At 38.8% G+C, this 16875-nt stretch overlaps 2 protein-coding genes across 6 annotated transcripts in view; one reads left to right on the plus strand and one right to left on the minus strand.

Moving 5' to 3' along the window:
* Positions 1–510: 510 nt before the first annotated feature.
* LOC134794514 (protein PBDC1) lies at positions 511–3175 on the minus strand. Its single transcript, XM_063766326.1, has 3 exons — positions 3061–3175; positions 2173–2271; positions 511–1752 (listed from the first exon to the last, which is right to left on the minus strand). Exons 1-3 carry the CDS (start codon positions 3061–3063, stop codon positions 1363–1365), a joined length of 492 nt encoding a protein of 163 aa, XP_063622396.1. The 5' UTR covers positions 3064–3175; the 3' UTR covers positions 511–1362.
* Positions 3176–5087: 1912 nt separating this feature from the next.
* LOC134794165 (proteoglycan 4-like) overlaps positions 5088–16875 on the plus strand; it is a 30605-nt gene continuing 18817 nt past the window's right edge. The window contains exons 1-7 of one of the 5 annotated variants that reach the window (XM_063765882.1): positions 5088–5396; positions 5575–6860; positions 7767–7882; positions 10541–10707; positions 11859–12029; positions 12443–12567; positions 14650–14820. In XM_063765882.1, the coding sequence (XP_063621952.1) occupies positions 5607–6860; positions 7767–7882; positions 10541–10707; positions 11859–12029; positions 12443–12567; positions 14650–14820 (2004 nt within the window). In that variant the 5' untranslated portion in view covers positions 5088–5396; positions 5575–5606. Of the gene's footprint in view, positions 6861–7766; positions 7883–10540; positions 10708–11858; positions 12030–12442; positions 12568–14649; positions 14821–16875 lie in introns of all 5 variants that reach the window. The other 4 variants (XM_063765885.1, XR_010144640.1, XM_063765883.1 and 1 more) reach the window with 4 other exon arrangements.

Consider the following 16875-nt stretch of genomic DNA (forward strand, 5'->3'; position numbering starts at 1 on the left):
AAGTGCGAGTCGGACTCGCGCACGAAGGGAGTACGAAGGTACGGAAGTACCATAATGAAAAAAAAAACGGAAAAAAATGCAAAAAAAAAACGGTCACCCATCCAAGTACTGACCACGCCCGACGTTGCTTAACTTTGGTCAAAAATCAAGTTTGTTGTATGGGAGCCCCATTTAAATCTTTATTTTATTCTGTTTTTAGTATTTGTTGTTATAGCGGCAACAGAAATACACCATCTGTGAAAATTTCAACTGTCTAGCTATCACGGTTCGTGAGATACAGCCTGGTGACAGACAGACGGACGGACGGACAGCGAAGTCTTAGTAATAGGGTCCCGTTTTACCTTTTGGGTACGGAACCCTAAAAAATTGATTTTGCGATTCACAGCGCAGTCTAGCGTACGATTAGGAAAATCAGCCCGACCAGCGCCGTCAAGCTAACAATTTTCTAAATATACGTAGTAATATATTAAGAGGAGTATTTAGGAAAGAGCGTGAAAATAAACCACCAAATTGTAGTATAAAATTTATTACACAAAATGTATGAGTTATTGAGCACCTCATTCATTTCTAGTAACCTATTCCTTACACTAGGATTGAATACTTAGCAGCACAGGTGAACAGGTTATATCAAGGTATGATCGGCTTATTAATAATGACCTCAGCCCATCGAATTACGCTTTTTAGGCTTTTAGTAATTCATAAACAGTTTCTAAGGACCAGTGACCAATCAATGCAATGACCATCAGATACTTATACGGCTATCACGTTGGATACGTAGTCAATGGCCAGAGATCTTAACACTACTAGGCTTTTATGGAAATAATTCTAAATGGCTGGCTATTGGCACTTATGCCTGAGACAATATTCTTGTATACCTACATATTTTTATCAAATTCTTCCAAAGGAGTGTTAATAACACTGGAACTAATGGAAAGACTTTCAGGAAATTATTGTAATGGCGCCTCCACACTACACTACATTTAAGTAAGTATCCAAATGTTTTGTTTCAACTCTTTCCTTGGATAGAAAAAGCAGATAGGTACTTAAATAAATACAAAGCATTATTTGACCAAAAACTACGAACAGTGTAGGCGCCATACAGTAAGTAGGTAAGAATAATGATTTTATTTTCAGAACTGGTGGCCAAACATAATTTCATGTATTTTTTTATTCAAATTATATTGATTTTCATAACTTAATATTTATTGGCAACACCTTAAGGTTATTAAAATATTAACGGCCATTTGAAAAAAATGTCTGCAATCTAATTACCATGACTCAATATAAAATGTATGAAAATGGTGATGGTAATTAGATTACAGACACGTTTTTTAAGAATAGATGATAAGTGGCAGTAGAGACCTACGCGGTGACAGCAGTTTTGTGTTTCTGCGCCTCTAAATTGGCTTTAGACTGGCATTTGAACCGTTTCTTCACCTCATTGTTCAATCCTTCACGATTCCTAGCAATTTCTATAGCATAGAACTGCACTCTTGGCACTAGTATGGTATTCTGTTCCGAGTAGTCCCCTTTTGTATCTGCTCTCATCAAAGTCCCAAAACTGTAGTCTTCAATTATATTTTTAAATTTTTCGCAATATGCACGCCATTTTGCTTTGTTGTGGTTGTTTTTAATTTCGTTTTCTTTGATGTAGGCTACATTTAGGTCGGGGAAGTCTTGCCTGAAGTGTGTGTATATTAGGTCGTCTTGCGGGGTGAGGCGTAGCAACCGTGTGTCTACTGAACATAACACCTGAAATACAAATGTTTAAAAGTTTACAAAAGTGTATCAAATATTACAGAACCAGAGAACCACACGTAATGGGATTGGCAACTGTCAAAGGTTTGCATAGATGGCGCCATCATAGCTTGCCCCTGCCCAGAGAGACAGGCCAACATTATACAGTAAAGTCAACACTTCATCATATCAGCCAGAGGATGTCCACTGTTGGACATAGGCCTCCCCCAAAGAGTGCCACAATGACCTGTCTTGCGCCACCCGCATCCAGTGGACTCCCGCGACCTTTACCAGGTCGTCAGTCCACCTTGTGGGGGGTCTACCCACGCTGCGCCTTCCGGTATGTGGTTGCCACTCGAGAACCTTTCCGCCCCAATGGCCATCGGTTCTATGGGCAATGTGCCCCGCCCACTGCCACTTAATGTCAACACTTACATTGAAGTAAATGTCACTGTGCTCCATAGCCTTTGCAGCCCACAGGTGCTCCAATGTTTCGTCATTGCCGAACTCCTCCGCAGGCTTGGTTAGGACATCCTGAAGCAAGTACATAATATCAAGACAAATAAGAATTCACTAGGTAACATAAAAGAAATGTTCAGGCAGCGTCATCAGAATTTTGTGCAAGTTGATAATTTTAGTTTAACTCCAATATTGTTTGTCACTCACATGTAATGTTTTGGAGAAGATTATAGGTCTCCATTTACCTATCGTGACCACAACTTATGCACTTTTAGTTGAAAATAAGGGCAACCAGACAAAACGTCTGCGGAGAAAGGCTAGCAGTAAGTAAGTAAAGTTGAAAATAAAACGTGTGGCGCGAGTGAATGAGAATATGTGAGTTAAACTGTAAAGTTAGCTTATTTTAGTATGACACACAACAGTTTAAATACGATTTTTAAAATATTTTTCGTAGGTAAATAAGGTAAGATTACTAGACTTGTACGGCTGTTTTTTGTGTATTCATTCTTATGAGACAAAGTGTATAAGCAAAATTTAAATCTCCCGTAACTGAATGGGTAATAGTTCATATTCTCTAGTCTAAACTAAATAAATCTAAAGACTCGTAATGTACCTCATCTCGTAGATAAAAGACCGGCAGTACAAAATGTTAACGTTACGAACAACTTGAAAGAATTTATTTAATTTGTAAGCAGTAATTTTTTTATTAAACACTTTGATATAAATATATATTACAGATAGTGGTAAGTATTTACTTCACAACAGTATTAATTTCAAATTGAAATGCATAGGTACTACTCGTTCCTATTGATTGTAAATGTTAACCCAAATTCTCGATTTAAGTTATACTCTATATGTACGTACCATCCTTGTTGTATATGTTTTAAGGTATTGTTATTATGAGTTTATTCGATTATTTAACACGTGCTTAATTAGTTTTTAACACAGGCCGTACGTAATATTAATTCATCCTGTCACTGACAATGATGACAATGATGACATTGACATATAGCTGACGTTTTAGCAGATGTTACCAGTAGAAACTAGTCTAGTAAATGTATATATAAAATGTAAATATAGTCTGTCAAGCCATTTACTTCAGTAGTAAAAAGCGGCAAATTTAAAAAATGTAGGCGCAAAAGGTAACCGTCCCATAGAAAATTTTAATGTTGCGCCTTTTTCTACTGACTACGTTGTTTGACCGGCTATACTTGATGCTAGGACTTCATATATAAAACAAAAGATTTGACCCTGTAGGGCTACCGCCAATACCGAAAATCGTCAATTGCGGGCATTTTTCTCTGTCACTCTAATTACGCCTTCATTGGAGTAAAAGAGTAAGATCCCCGCAATTTGCGAATTTCGGTTTTCGCGGTAGCCCCTCAAGTTAATCTAAAAATATCGAAATAAAACCAGTGGCGTAGCTAGGCGTGCGCAAATGGGGCCAACCTTGTTATTACCTTAGGAAATTAGTAAAATACATTGAAAATCATAAAACCAGTCAACAGGGCTATAACCGCAAAAATCGAAGTTCGCAAATTTTGGGCATTTTTCTCTGTCACTCTAATTACGCCTTCATTGGAGTAAAAGAGAAAGATCCCCGCAATTTGCGAATTTCGGTTTTCGCGGTAGCCGTCTTTTTTTGGTGGAATATAGTATTTTCCAGAATAAGGCATCAAAAATATAGTACATTTCAAAAAAATATAGTACTTTTAGATAAAATACTAAACATGAGTGTAATATACGTTTAATCGGAAATATAGTATTTTAGCGTACTATATATTTTTCCAAAAGTATATAGTACAGAGAGCCAAAATATAGTACAATACTATATAATATAGTACGGTTGGCAACCCTACCTCAGACACTATTTCGATAAATTTGGATAATCGCGTTAATTTCATTTTGTTTTGTTGTTTCATATTGTTCATATTGTTTCATATTATAGAATGAGATTTTTATACATATGTTGACAACATGATTTTACTGATATTAGTTTACGAAATTGAAATTGAAATTTATTTATTTGCTTTAAATGTAGTACAATTGTGGTGTTACAATGGTCGAGTGAGCGTACATTCAGACTTTAATAAGTCATGCAAATTATATTTCCTTAATAGCTAAATTATTTCTAGACTTATAATTACTATTTACATATTTAGCTTAAACATTATCGATGATTACATGTAAACAGATAAGAAAGGAAAAAGTAAGAGAGAACCATCAATTTTCAATTTAAAAATAGAATTCAAAATAAATTAACATAATTTAGCAAGTTTATAATATAATATTTTAAAATATAATGACATTCATAAAATAAAAAGATTTCAATAACCGTTAAATTGAATTAAAATATAAATTTTATTGGTTAAAAAGAATATAAAAATGTCAGAAATTTCAAATATACTATACAATTAAATTAATTAATCAGAAATGGGACACATGAACAGTATGAACACAAAAATATCCTAGAAGCTTCGACAGCTTCGTAGAACTCATCAATAGGTAGAGTCTGTGCGGAAAGAGAAGAGTCGTGGAATGTATTGGGCCCCATACATTCCACGACTCTTCTCTTTCCGCACAGACTTCTACCTACAGGTATTTTTATTTTGCGTAGGTACTCAAATCAGATCTTAAATTTTTCCTGTTTAATTCGTTAAATAGGTTAAATCCTTTTTTGTGCTCGTAACATTCAAAAATGAAAGAAACGTTTTAATTTTATTTTGCTGCTGTTCAATTCAATCCATCATTCTTCAAACAGAATGTGACCATTAATAGGGAAAGAGATAGCAATATAGATACCTTACTCCGTATCCTGTTGTAAGACAAAGACACGAGATTTTACTTCTCAGAAGGATTCGTTCGCTTGGGCTTGGTTTCATTGGACGAGCGCTAGAAGGAGGGTGGCGCATGCGCGTTCGGCCGACGCCATCTCTAACTACTGTGCGTACTTATTCCTAGAGTGAAATGAATGCTAATTCGTGTTAAAAAGTGTAATTTATCATGTAATTATATCGCCGCCTGTGAGATAAAGTGACAACACATAGTGTTTAACCTACGCAGTGCAAGCGTAATAAAATCGCGGTCGTAAATTTGCGGAAGTTTCTTAGCTATACCAACGCATATTTTTTGCGGCCGTCTCCGCGGCCACCGCATACATCGGGCTACTTGATGGGCCTTTGTCGCCGGACCGGCTAGTGGTAATTTACTGCTTTATTATCAACAGACGCCGCCGGAGAAAGCGTGCTAAGCGAGCTAAGCGCGTTACGCGCCTATCGGCCGGACCGAGTTCGATTACGTACGATTGTTGTGGGTCAAAGACTCCGCGGTGTTGGCGCGCGTCTACGACAGTTCTACAGCTCATCGCTTATGTTTCAGATTTTACGCTTCGGTGTGAGTGTTCGCGTGATATGAATTCTGTAAAGCCCGTTTTGCCCCAGCCTGGGGCGCCGGGTGTGCAGACGAGTCCCGCGAAGGCGACTGTCGCCGGCGGCGGATTGGGCGCGGGCGGGAACTTGCCCAACCTCGGGGGCAGCCTTGTTGGGCAGAACCTAACGCAGCCCGCGGCCGTGCCACAGTCGCTGGCGCCGCCAGTTCAGCCCCTCGCACACGCCGTGCCTTCCATGGCGCCGGTCTCCGCAAACATGGCGCAAATGGCTCAAAATATGAGTCACCACGGTAACTTATCGCACGTCACTCAGAACTCTGTTCCACCTGTGGCCGCCAGTCCCGCCAAGACGCCAGCCAGTGCTCCATTGAGTCTCGTTCAAGACAAGCCTCCAGCACCAGTTCCTTCTCAGCCCTTAGCATTGACACGGACTCCAGAGAAAAAGGAACCTGACTCCACTGTCCCACCGGCACAGTCAAATGGCACAGTTGACTCTCCAAAATCAGCTGCAAATGCTCCCACCACTTTGAAACCACAAAATCCTGAACCAAGCAAGTATATTGACATTGCTAAGACATCACCAAGTACACCAAAGCCCCCTGAGAAACCTTCAAGTACTCCCAGTACTCCTCATAAGGCTGAGCCTGCCAATGCCAACCAAGCGGCCGACCCTGCTCAGCCTAAAGTGGCCACTGCCAATGAGGCACCAGAAAAATCCCCAGCCAAACCGACTGAACCCAAGCCAGCACCGACGGCTGATGTTGCACCATCCCAAAGCGACAGTAAGCCTGTTCCAGAATCAGCTAAAGACAGTCCATGCCCTGAAAAGGCGCCCACTCCACAAAAACCTGAACAACCAGCCCAACCAGCAGCGGGAAGTGCCAAGGTACAAAATGATGTAAAACCTGAAGAGAAAAAACCTGAGCCGGATCCTGAAAAGCCAGCAGCAAAGCCAGTTGAAGAACCAGCTAAGCCAGAGGAGGCACCCAAAAAGGCAGAAACTCCGAAAAAAGAGGAGAAGCCAGTGGAAACTGCTGAAAAGCCAGTTGAAAAAGTTGAGGAGAAAAAACCAGAAAAACCAGAGGTCAAAACCCCGGCTAAACCTGAACCGAAGGCTGCTCCAAAGTCTACTCTGAAGCTTGCGACAGTCACACCACCAATGAGGAAGAGAAGGCATGCAAGCCCAAGCAAGTCCACCGATGGCCCCAGTGCGAGTAAGAAACCTGCTGAAGATCCTTCTACACCTGACTCTCGGTCCAAGAGGAATAGGAAATCGGTAAGATATTACTCTTTTTCATTTACTCTTTTTACTGTCTAGTCAGCAAATTATTCAGTTTGATTGAAGCTCAAGATGCATCTAAGAGTGCATACTGTATAACAGAGTACTAACTGTGGAGATTAAAAATTGTTATCAAACATATGCTTATCTATTACAGTATTTTTTCTTGATTGCAACTTTGACAAAACAAATGAACTTACATTACATGCACATAACATAACATTACATATACACAACATACTCAAATTTAAACATACCTGATGTTACCAATAGTTGCATTTATGAGGGTAACCTTGGTAACTAATTATTATTATATTTAACTGTAGGGATTTTTAAATAGAATTAATAACTTAATTAGTCTGAAGATAATTAATAGGAAATCAAACTGATTAATTGTTACTTAGTCAGTTGCTTTGGTATTCTAGGTGTAGTTTAATATAGTTGTATATTATTAAATTCTGTGGCATCTACATGACTTATCATTTGTAAATCACTACTAAATATTTTTGCCTAAAAAAGGCCACACTACCCAATTTTTAGGGACCCTTAGCTTAATTTAGGGTGGTGTTATAACACTGGCAGTACAGGAAGGTTAGGGATAGGCAAGGTAAAGTTGACGAAACAAAGTGAGCCAATCTTGTTCAAGAGATCGGATAACTTTATATTTCGTCAACCTTACCACGTCGGTCAGGTAAAGCCTGACCAGTAATAAATGATCACGCGCCATATTGCGTAATTTAATTGGAACTAAATTTTTCATACTAAACTGAACTCACCAGATACATGAGAATAACAGCGCCCTCTTGACAATGATCATATATTTCTGGTCCGGCTTTACATAACTAGTAAACATGAATCTATTTAGGTAAGGCTACAATATTGACAATAATATTGTAATTTCAGGTGCAACTATACCAGTCTCCAACTCCTGAGATCGCCATGGCAACCAAGCTGTCCGCCTCTGCTGGCAGATCAACCCCAACTAAACCCAATGACGACAAGCTTATTGTGTTCTACAAGTAAGTCTACTTATGAATCTTATTATAAGAAGTATGTCCATGTCAACCTGGCATATTTTAGCCTACATTCCATAGATTTCTACCAGTGATAAGAATAGACAGAGTATATTTACCTGAAGTTAGTAGATCAGAGACACAAACAGAGTATTCCTGCAGACTACATTTTTTTCTGGTACCTAAGTCGTTATTAAGTAAATAATAATGTTATAAATGTTATAATATAAATAAGTAAAAATAATGCATCCCCTGTTTTTGTCCAATAGGCTCAAAATAAAATATAGTTATATAACATCAACAACATGCTGAGATGGGGCCATTTCGTGACACTTTATTTTTCACTATGTTTTTTCTATGTATGTCTATTGTCTGTGTGTTTACGAATAAAAAATTATACTATTCTATTCTATTCTTCTATTCTATAATTTTTTTTTTTGTACAAATCAATATAAATACAAATGAACCTGTCACAGATCAATATAAATAAACATAGAATAATTTAGAAATATACTTACAAATCTTATATAATATGGAAACAATACATGCAAATAAATAAATAAATCTTGATACTAAAAACATTTTATTTTTGTATGTAAGTATACATGAAGTGTACTATTTTGTTTATGTTGTGAGAGTTTGTGTGTGTATGAGTATGTGTGTATGTGAAAGGGTCAGTAGTCAATAGACATATTACAAGTAACATGCCTGTGACATATGGACAGACAGATATAAATATGTCATTGTTAAATTGATATCAAAAAACCACAAAAATGCTCAATGTTGGCTAGATCAACTTTACATTGTGATAACTAATAACTCTAATAAGATAGATAGATAATCTGTTTATTTGTTGGCCACAATACACACAGAATATTCAAATGCAAAAATGACAGAAAAAAACACAATCAATATATAGAAAAAACAGAAAATACAAACACAAATAAGAGTCAGACAGATTTTTACAAAAATAGAAAAAGAAAGAAAAAATATAATTGTTTCACTCTAATGGAATGCTGTGTGCGTCGCAGCAAAACAAAAGGGTTCTGGCTCAGTATTACGCTTCACCCTATGGGAGACGCACTGATATTCTGCCAGGACCAGATCACGTCAATAAAATCAGTGAAAAATATGAAATAGTTAAAAGATAAGTTGCAAAGTCTTCATAATAAGTTCATAGGTAATGTATCCGTGGTTTGTTATCGCGTTTTAATTATGGCTGAGTCATTTTCGTTAGCCATTTTTGTTAAGGAAAGACATGAATATTTTGGCAATTATGATCATGTGTGTTCCTGGCATCAAACATTCTTATATTCAGTTCATGTGGTTTTATGCACAAGACATTGCCATGAAATGCCTGTATAGAGTTAGACCAAGATAAGTCTGCGACGATTTTAATAGCACATGCAGTGCAAGTGTTATTTATACGTCATAGCGTTTAAAATAACACATGTAATTGCGCATCAAAATCGTTGCAGACTTATCTTGGTCTAACTCTAGGTACTTCATTTTATGCATAATGGCTAGTTTTATGCATAATGGCTAGTTTTATGAGTTATGTTATGATGACATGGGTTAGCAAAAGGTTCTTGAACTTTGTAGGTATAAATAGGGGCTATTCATAAATTACGTCATTTCAAATTAGGGGGGGGGGGGGTCTGGACATCGGATGACGGTAGCATGAAGTAGGAGGAAATGGGGTCATTTGAAGCATGATTTTTGGATGATTATAGGGGGGGGGGGGGGGGGGGGGGGGGGGGGGTCAAAAATCGTCAAAAATCGATGACGTAATTTATGGACAGCCCCATACGATGACGTCATCTAGATAAAACGGATGCATTTTTTAAGCGTGGTTTCTAGTAAGTTAAACACATCATCATCGTATTTAACACACCATCAACAATGATAATATTAAAAATAAAACTAATGCATTATATGTTTCTCTTATTCCACTTGACCTTATTTACCTTTTTTGTATCTAGGTACAAGTCTTCAGTATGTTTTAATATATAATTTGCACGCATAAACTGAACAGCTATTTGCCGAGGAAGGTTTGTTAGTTAACGTTTGCCCCTCAGAGCGGCAGTAGAAGCACCACGAAGCGAAACAATAGAAAGATTCTATGGAACTACTAAACCTACTCACAAAATTTCACGAGAATCGGTTAAGAAATGCGACCTGCAGAGAACATTCGGACATGCGAAAGCATTTTGGCCCAAGCTGAAACAGGGACCTTCGCTCACGCTCGGTTTTTCGCTTCGATTTTTTAGTATTTATACAAAACATTACACATCCGATTTTAAGACACTTATAAACTGAATTAAATGTCATAAACTAAGAAAAAGTGACCAAGGCCTCCAGTGCCCAGGCTGGAATCAAAACGGCGGCCTCTGCTATCGCGGCAGGTGCCTGTGCCATTCGGCCACCCGGCCACAGCGGCATAGGTCGATTTTTTCCAAGTATATGCACTTCTTACTGAAGGCTTATGGCGCCCCCTAGCCATCCCTAAGGTAGAACAGTATGGTTCGACCTTTTAACTGGATCCTCTCAGGATACCGAGTTAGCGACACTTAACACACTGCACCAACCCAAGACCATTACACTGTACACTCTTGTACACTAGAAGCTGTATTCGTGAGTTTAATTTGGCTGTCTCCATTACAGAAACGAATACCTAGCGGTCCGAAACGCCGAAGGTGGTTTTTATGTCTGCCAGGCCACGCAGAATGTGTACCGCACTACACGCAAGATCAAGATCCGCTGGTTGTCCCAGGACAAGACCGCGGACCCGTCCGGGGAGACTTACAAACCGGACTTCTATGACGTCACTGGTAAGTTATAAGTGCCACATAGAATATGCAACAGGACCCTGTGCAAAATCAAGATCCCTTGGCTATCAGGACAAGACTGCAGGCACCCTGGGAAGACCTACAAAGTGGACTTCTGTAAGCATTTATTGCGTCCGAGTTTAAAACTTCAAATGCGATCCGTGGTAGTTATTTGGTGGTTTATTATACCGGTGGCGGTACGTAGGCGTGTTTACCATAGCACTCGCAAGACCAAGATCCTCTCGCTGCTGTATCGTACACTGGTACCTTCTTCGTTAACCTAGTTACTAGATGAGACTGAGGGTGAGGGATGATGGTTGAGTAATTTAATTTAAATGTTGCTGACTTCCCATAAAATGTGTCGTACATGGCGTATTACGTCAACTGGAGTCTAAGGTCTTTATGAATGCGCACACAACACTAGACATGCAGGGTGCAGAGGCCGGAGTCGTGCTACATTCATATAGGCCCCGTGCATGAACTATAGGGGGCAGCAGAGGATCCGTCAGATTTTTGGCGCGAGGCGTAAATGAGTCTTTTATGCTTTCGACGTAACCCACCAGATGGCAGAACCTACTATGCACAAGGAAACGTACCGACGAGAACGGTAGATGGTAGCACTTGCTTTGGCAATGTACATGCAGTATAATTATGTTTCCGATTCAGGCCACAAGATGGCAGACCCTCCAATGCGCACGGTCCCTATTCAATGTGATCTGCCCTTTAGCAGGTTTACTAACCCTACTTGTCTAGTTTGCTTTTATTCAGTCTGGAACAAGTTTAACGGCCAATATCAAATGAAGGCTATTCGACGGCTCGACCAAATCTGCCTTTCGTCGCGCGTCGCTAGCGTCTATAGTTCGTTTTTTTAGCATTAGAAAGAACTTGAAAGAAGGTAAGCGATATTGACACGTCTTTTAATTGAAAAACGCTTTTTAAAAATCAGTAACTATTACTTATGGAAGCAGAAGAATATGAATGATCGTATTAGATTCATAATTGTTACATTTTTGCCGTAACTTATTTTTAAAATAGTGTTTTTCAATTAAAAGGCACATCAAGATTGTTTATTTCTAATGCTAAAAAAAAAGAAGTATAGTTCGCAGCCTTACGGCAGTTTTTAGGTCCAAGTTGTAATAACTTGTTCGTTTCAGACATGGAATGCGTGCTAACGACGTTGTCCCTGGCGCGCGCGCCGGGCGGCGGCGGCGCGCAGGTCCTCAAGCCCGCCGAGCAGGCGCGCGCGCGCTCCATCCTCGAGCGCGCGCTGCAGGCCGAGCAGGGCGACGCCAAGCCCGACGTCACCGAGGAGCACCCCGACGGCTGTGAGTACTCACTACTGACCGGACCTACTGTCTACTTGACCGTGACCGTGGCAGACTCGGAAGAATACACACACACACAACACAGACAGAGTCCGATACTTAAAAGAAAATCAAATAAATACCCTCACTTTTGAGTTGTCATTCTGTCCCATTTTCCAAGAAAGTACAGTTTGCTAGACTGTTGCTTTTCATTTGTTTAGTAAGATATTTTATTACCTTATGGTAGTGGCTTATAAAAACTATAAAAATGCACATTTGGCAAATTGATTTCAAGAATTTAGTCTAAAACAAAGAATTTTAAGAGTTGTCTACCGTAATCATGACACTAAAAAGTTCATTCTCCCACGTGATCATAATTTTCCCTTATATCTTCTCTATTTACGAACCAAACTAACATAAACTATATCCCACAGTGGACCTGTCGCTATACACGGACGAGTCGCAGCTGGAAAAGAAGTCGCGCAAGCGCAGCGCGTCCAAGTCCTCCCCCCGGAAGCCCTCCCCCCGCAAGTCCTCCCCGCGCCAAGCCGATACACAAGTAAGTATTTGCAAACTTTGTCATGTTTGTACTAACCTTTACGGAGCCAATGTACACGGACACTTGAAGCGTACTTACACGGTGAGCATGCTTGAGAGTGAGATGCCGCGATCCACTCATCCACTTCACTCTAACGCCGCTTGCTATTACCGTGCGAATATCTTGTATATTTTAATGACTTTGTTAGCTCGGATGTAAAAGAAGAAAAGAATAGCTATAAAAGAGAACGGGTGCAGAAGTAACGGTTATTTCGTCGGACAAAATTATTATAAAAAAAACAATGGGTTGCATTCCGGGAGGGCCGGCAGAAGTGAAAACTAAATGAATGTCTGCACTGCAGCACTATGTATAATTGAAGTTAACGCCATCTAGCGTTATTTCGTCGCATTGCTTGAAACCCCTAAGCACATCACTGTTAGTACTCAAGTTATATTAGTACCAGTTAGAGGGAAACTCACTAGATGGCATTTAAATCAATAAAGAAAAACTCATTGTAACAGTTTTTCGATCAGGTCACGTGTCCGTCTTACCTCTTACGGTCACGTGACACCTGTTACGAGTTCAACATTTTTTCCCCATCACAAAAAGTGCACAGCGCCGCTAAAGACGTTTTCACATCAAAAATCTAATATAGTTCCTTACACTTATTTAAAATTCATGGAATTGCATATCGATTTCGAAGGTACAAATAGTAAGTTAACTAAAACAGTCTGCGCCTAAAACGTATTATTAAATTCTTTGCGCATATTTCGTGTGCATTGGCTCCTGGGGATGTAATTAATGCACTAACAGCAATACAATTAACTGGCCATTGACATACCTTATCTCGATGCAATAAGGTATACAATAGGTCAATTAATTGTGTCGAAATTGGCACATAGTCATTAATCATTAACATGTTTGCCGCTTGACGTAACTCGTACACTTTTGATACTCATTTGGGTTTGTAAAACTCTCATCGTTCATTGGTATGTTTTGCATTGAAGCTAAAAGGGTAGTTGTCTGTCAGATAATAATTTGATATTGTTGAAACATGTTCGTGCCGTGGACGTCAAATGTAGTTAAATAATAAATAGTGTAGGAAGCAGAAATCGGCGTATAGCTCGACTAAACTTACGAGGTTATTTGGTAGAGCAGTGTATTTCAAACTGTGGGTCGCGAAGCCTCTGCCAGCCTTAAATCAATACATAAGCGAAACATTTTGTTCGTACTAAGGGGGTCGCGTCATGAAAAAGTTTGAAAAACTGTGGCAGAGGCACAGGATAAAAAGAAACCAAGGGAATGGTAATCTTTATACAAAGCTATGTTCCCTTTTTTATTAAGCCTTTTTAGTGGCCCACTTGGCGTGACTTAGCGAGGAAACAGGTCCATATATTTTTAAGCCCTTTTGACATTGTATAATTATTGTACAGCCGCCATCAGATATATGGGAGCGGCCAAGGTTCTCAAAAATATCTGACCACGCACTCTAACGCCTTGACAATAGAGGCGTGTTCAGATATTTGTGAGCGCCTTGGCCGCTCCGATATATCTGATGGTGACTGTACACAAAATATTGTGCGTCTAACTGTCAAACGTTAGGTCTCGCTGAGAGAAAGTCACGCCTTCTCCTTACAATGATAGCCTCCTAAGGCCCAAAGTCCTACCTATAGTACATCTTCAGTGAGATGAAATTTAAACCATATTCATTTGGAATAGAGTTGCATTTATTTTGTTACGTTAAATTTTCAAACAAATAAAATTCAACCCTATTCCCTGCACTATAGGTTCAAATTTTATTGGCAAATTTCGGGCTTCGCATTTGTATGGCTGAGCCTTAGGAGGATCTTTTTCTCTTCTTTTTTTCTTTTTCCTTAGGAGGATAGAGAACGAATTTAGTATTTAAGAGTTCCAATCTTTGTGAGGTAACTAGTTGTGGTGGAGGTGACGTATGACATATTGGTGTAAAATTTAATGTCCACGGAACGAAACTATCTTTTACCGACTAAGAACCCTCACAAATATAATATTGTAAAGAGGTTTTGAAGTATATTGATTAGACAACTACCCTACCGCGTCCATAAACATCAATTTCCCTTCCAGAAGGAAGTACCGACGCCGGTTAAAAAGGCTCGTACCACACCAAAGCGCAGCCCGAAGCGCAAATCCAAAGCGACACCGCAAAAACCACAAACCAAACGAAAATCGGCAGGTACCACGCCCATAGTGGCGACGGCAAGCAAGGTAGGCATAGTACAACGGATATATAGAAATGTACGTATCCGCAATCATCAGCATATACATTCATGTCCGAGAGTGAGTAAGAGGTGTGTGGTTTATGGATGCATGTGCCGTCTCTCTCTCGCACTAGCGGGATAGCGACACGTCTCGCTTGATTTTTAATGATTACCGGTTTCTGTGGCTCGGTTGTACATAAATCTTAAGGTGAAATCTAAGGGAATGTGTTCGAATAAAGATTGAACTAAGTGGGTACCTGTTGGGTACCACCAATTTGGTGGTAACTACTTTGGTGGTGCACCACTTTGGTAGTAACTACTGGGAATTTTTCTCAGTTGTTTCCGGTGACAAGTGATATGAGAATCCCAGTTGTTACCACACTGGTAACTGGGAATGACCCGAAATTAATGAATGTATTTTTTATGTGTATATTGTGTATTTTTTTATCAGGGCCCTTTGATTGACACAACATTAAAAATAAATATTGTTTGTTATTTATTTAATAACCTAATATCTGGGTTTTCGGAATCACACTCAGTAATCGGGTTAAAAAGATTTTTTTAGTAACTATTTAAATGGAAATATTTTGTTCACGATTATCAATTGATTATCAAACGAAGTGACCGAACAGGATAGTCTTATGTATCTTTCAATAGGAGTGCAGCGAAAAAGCTATTATTGTTAGTCCTTGTCACAGTGTCACATTTTATTTTTTCCCCACCGTAAATTAAGTATGGATTATGGTGGGCAACAAATAAATTCGACCAAACATAGTGTCGCATTGCGTATGTTTTGTCCCTCACAGAGGCACGCGTATACCACTTCTATAGGATCTTCTTCTTCGGGAATGTTACGCCATTTAGGGTTCTAGCTAAATTGGACATTAAACAACCAATTTAGCTAGGACCATAAAAATGGCGTAACAATCGCGGAGCGTTATGGTACCTACTAGTATAACCCCCGCAATTAGGTACCAGTCATCATTAACTTTTAACAGGTAAAGGTTATTTAAGATAAAGCAGGTGAGCAGTGTTGCCAGGGCTCTGGAGTCATAAGTTACGTTTCGTTTCCCTAAAAGTCACGTTTTTGCTGCTCAAGTCACATTTTTATATTATTGTATTGTATGAGTAGGTAAATCGATTTTGTTAGAAGAAATTCAGAAAATAATACATTTCACAAAAAATCTACTAACCTTGTATGATTTTTCCTCAAAAGGAAAAAACGGAACCCTTATAGGATCACTCGTATTCGCACACCCAGTATTCGTTTTAAAAGACCTATCTAACGACTCCCACACTATAGGGTGGAAGCGAAAAAAAGTTCATCCCCACTTTAATGTAGGGCAGTCACCATAAAAAAATATTTTTTTTAAGTTTCTATTATTAAATTTGGCATGAATATATAAATTTGTTACACTGACAAAGTCGTAAAATATAAACTAGAAAAAAATTTTTTTTAAGGTGACCCCTACATTAAGTGGGGATGAATTTTTTTCGCTTTAACCCTATAGTGTGGGGTGTCTTGGATAGGTCTTTTAAAATGAATAAGGGTCTTTAAGGACCATTTTTGATCAACTTAATATTTTCGGAAATAATCGATCTGAAAGAAAAAAAGTTGTGTTTTCCACTTTAGTTCCCCTAGCATTTTAACCATGGGTCCAAAAAATATTTAAAAAATCGTGAAAGTAAAACTTAGTAAAGACTTTCAAGGAAAAATATAGCGAACCTAATCGGTTTAGCAGTTTTTGAGTTTTTGCAAATAGTCTATTTTGACGGACGGGTAACTACGGAACCCTACACTGAGCATTACCCGACATGCTCTTGGCCGGTTTTTTTTAATATTATATCAGCAGGTCGCTTAGCTTGCTAATCCTAAACTTTTTTTTTTATGATGAACAATTACGAAAAAACGACGTTTTCTTAAACCGTCTATTTTTTATCTCTTATTTAACTTTAACAGCCTGTAGCTCCTAAAGTATTGATCGCAGAGTAAAAATGAACATAACCAAATTTGTCAAAAATTTTCTGATAAAACTTTTGTCCGAAGTAATTATAATGCTATTCGTACAGATATTCGAGATATGAGGCTAAA

This window comes from Cydia splendana, chromosome 10 (assembly GCF_910591565.1).
Source record: "Cydia splendana chromosome 10, ilCydSple1.2, whole genome shotgun sequence".
Taxonomy (NCBI): Eukaryota; Metazoa; Arthropoda; class Insecta; order Lepidoptera; family Tortricidae; genus Cydia; species Cydia splendana.

Bases quoted from the DNA above. Each gene is read 5' to 3' on its own strand.
- LOC134794514 (XM_063766326.1), bottom strand. The intron at 1,753-2,172 runs GTAAGTGTTGAC...TTTGTATTTCAG, and splicing joins ACAGTGACATTTACTTCAAT to GTGTTATGTTCAGTAGACAC.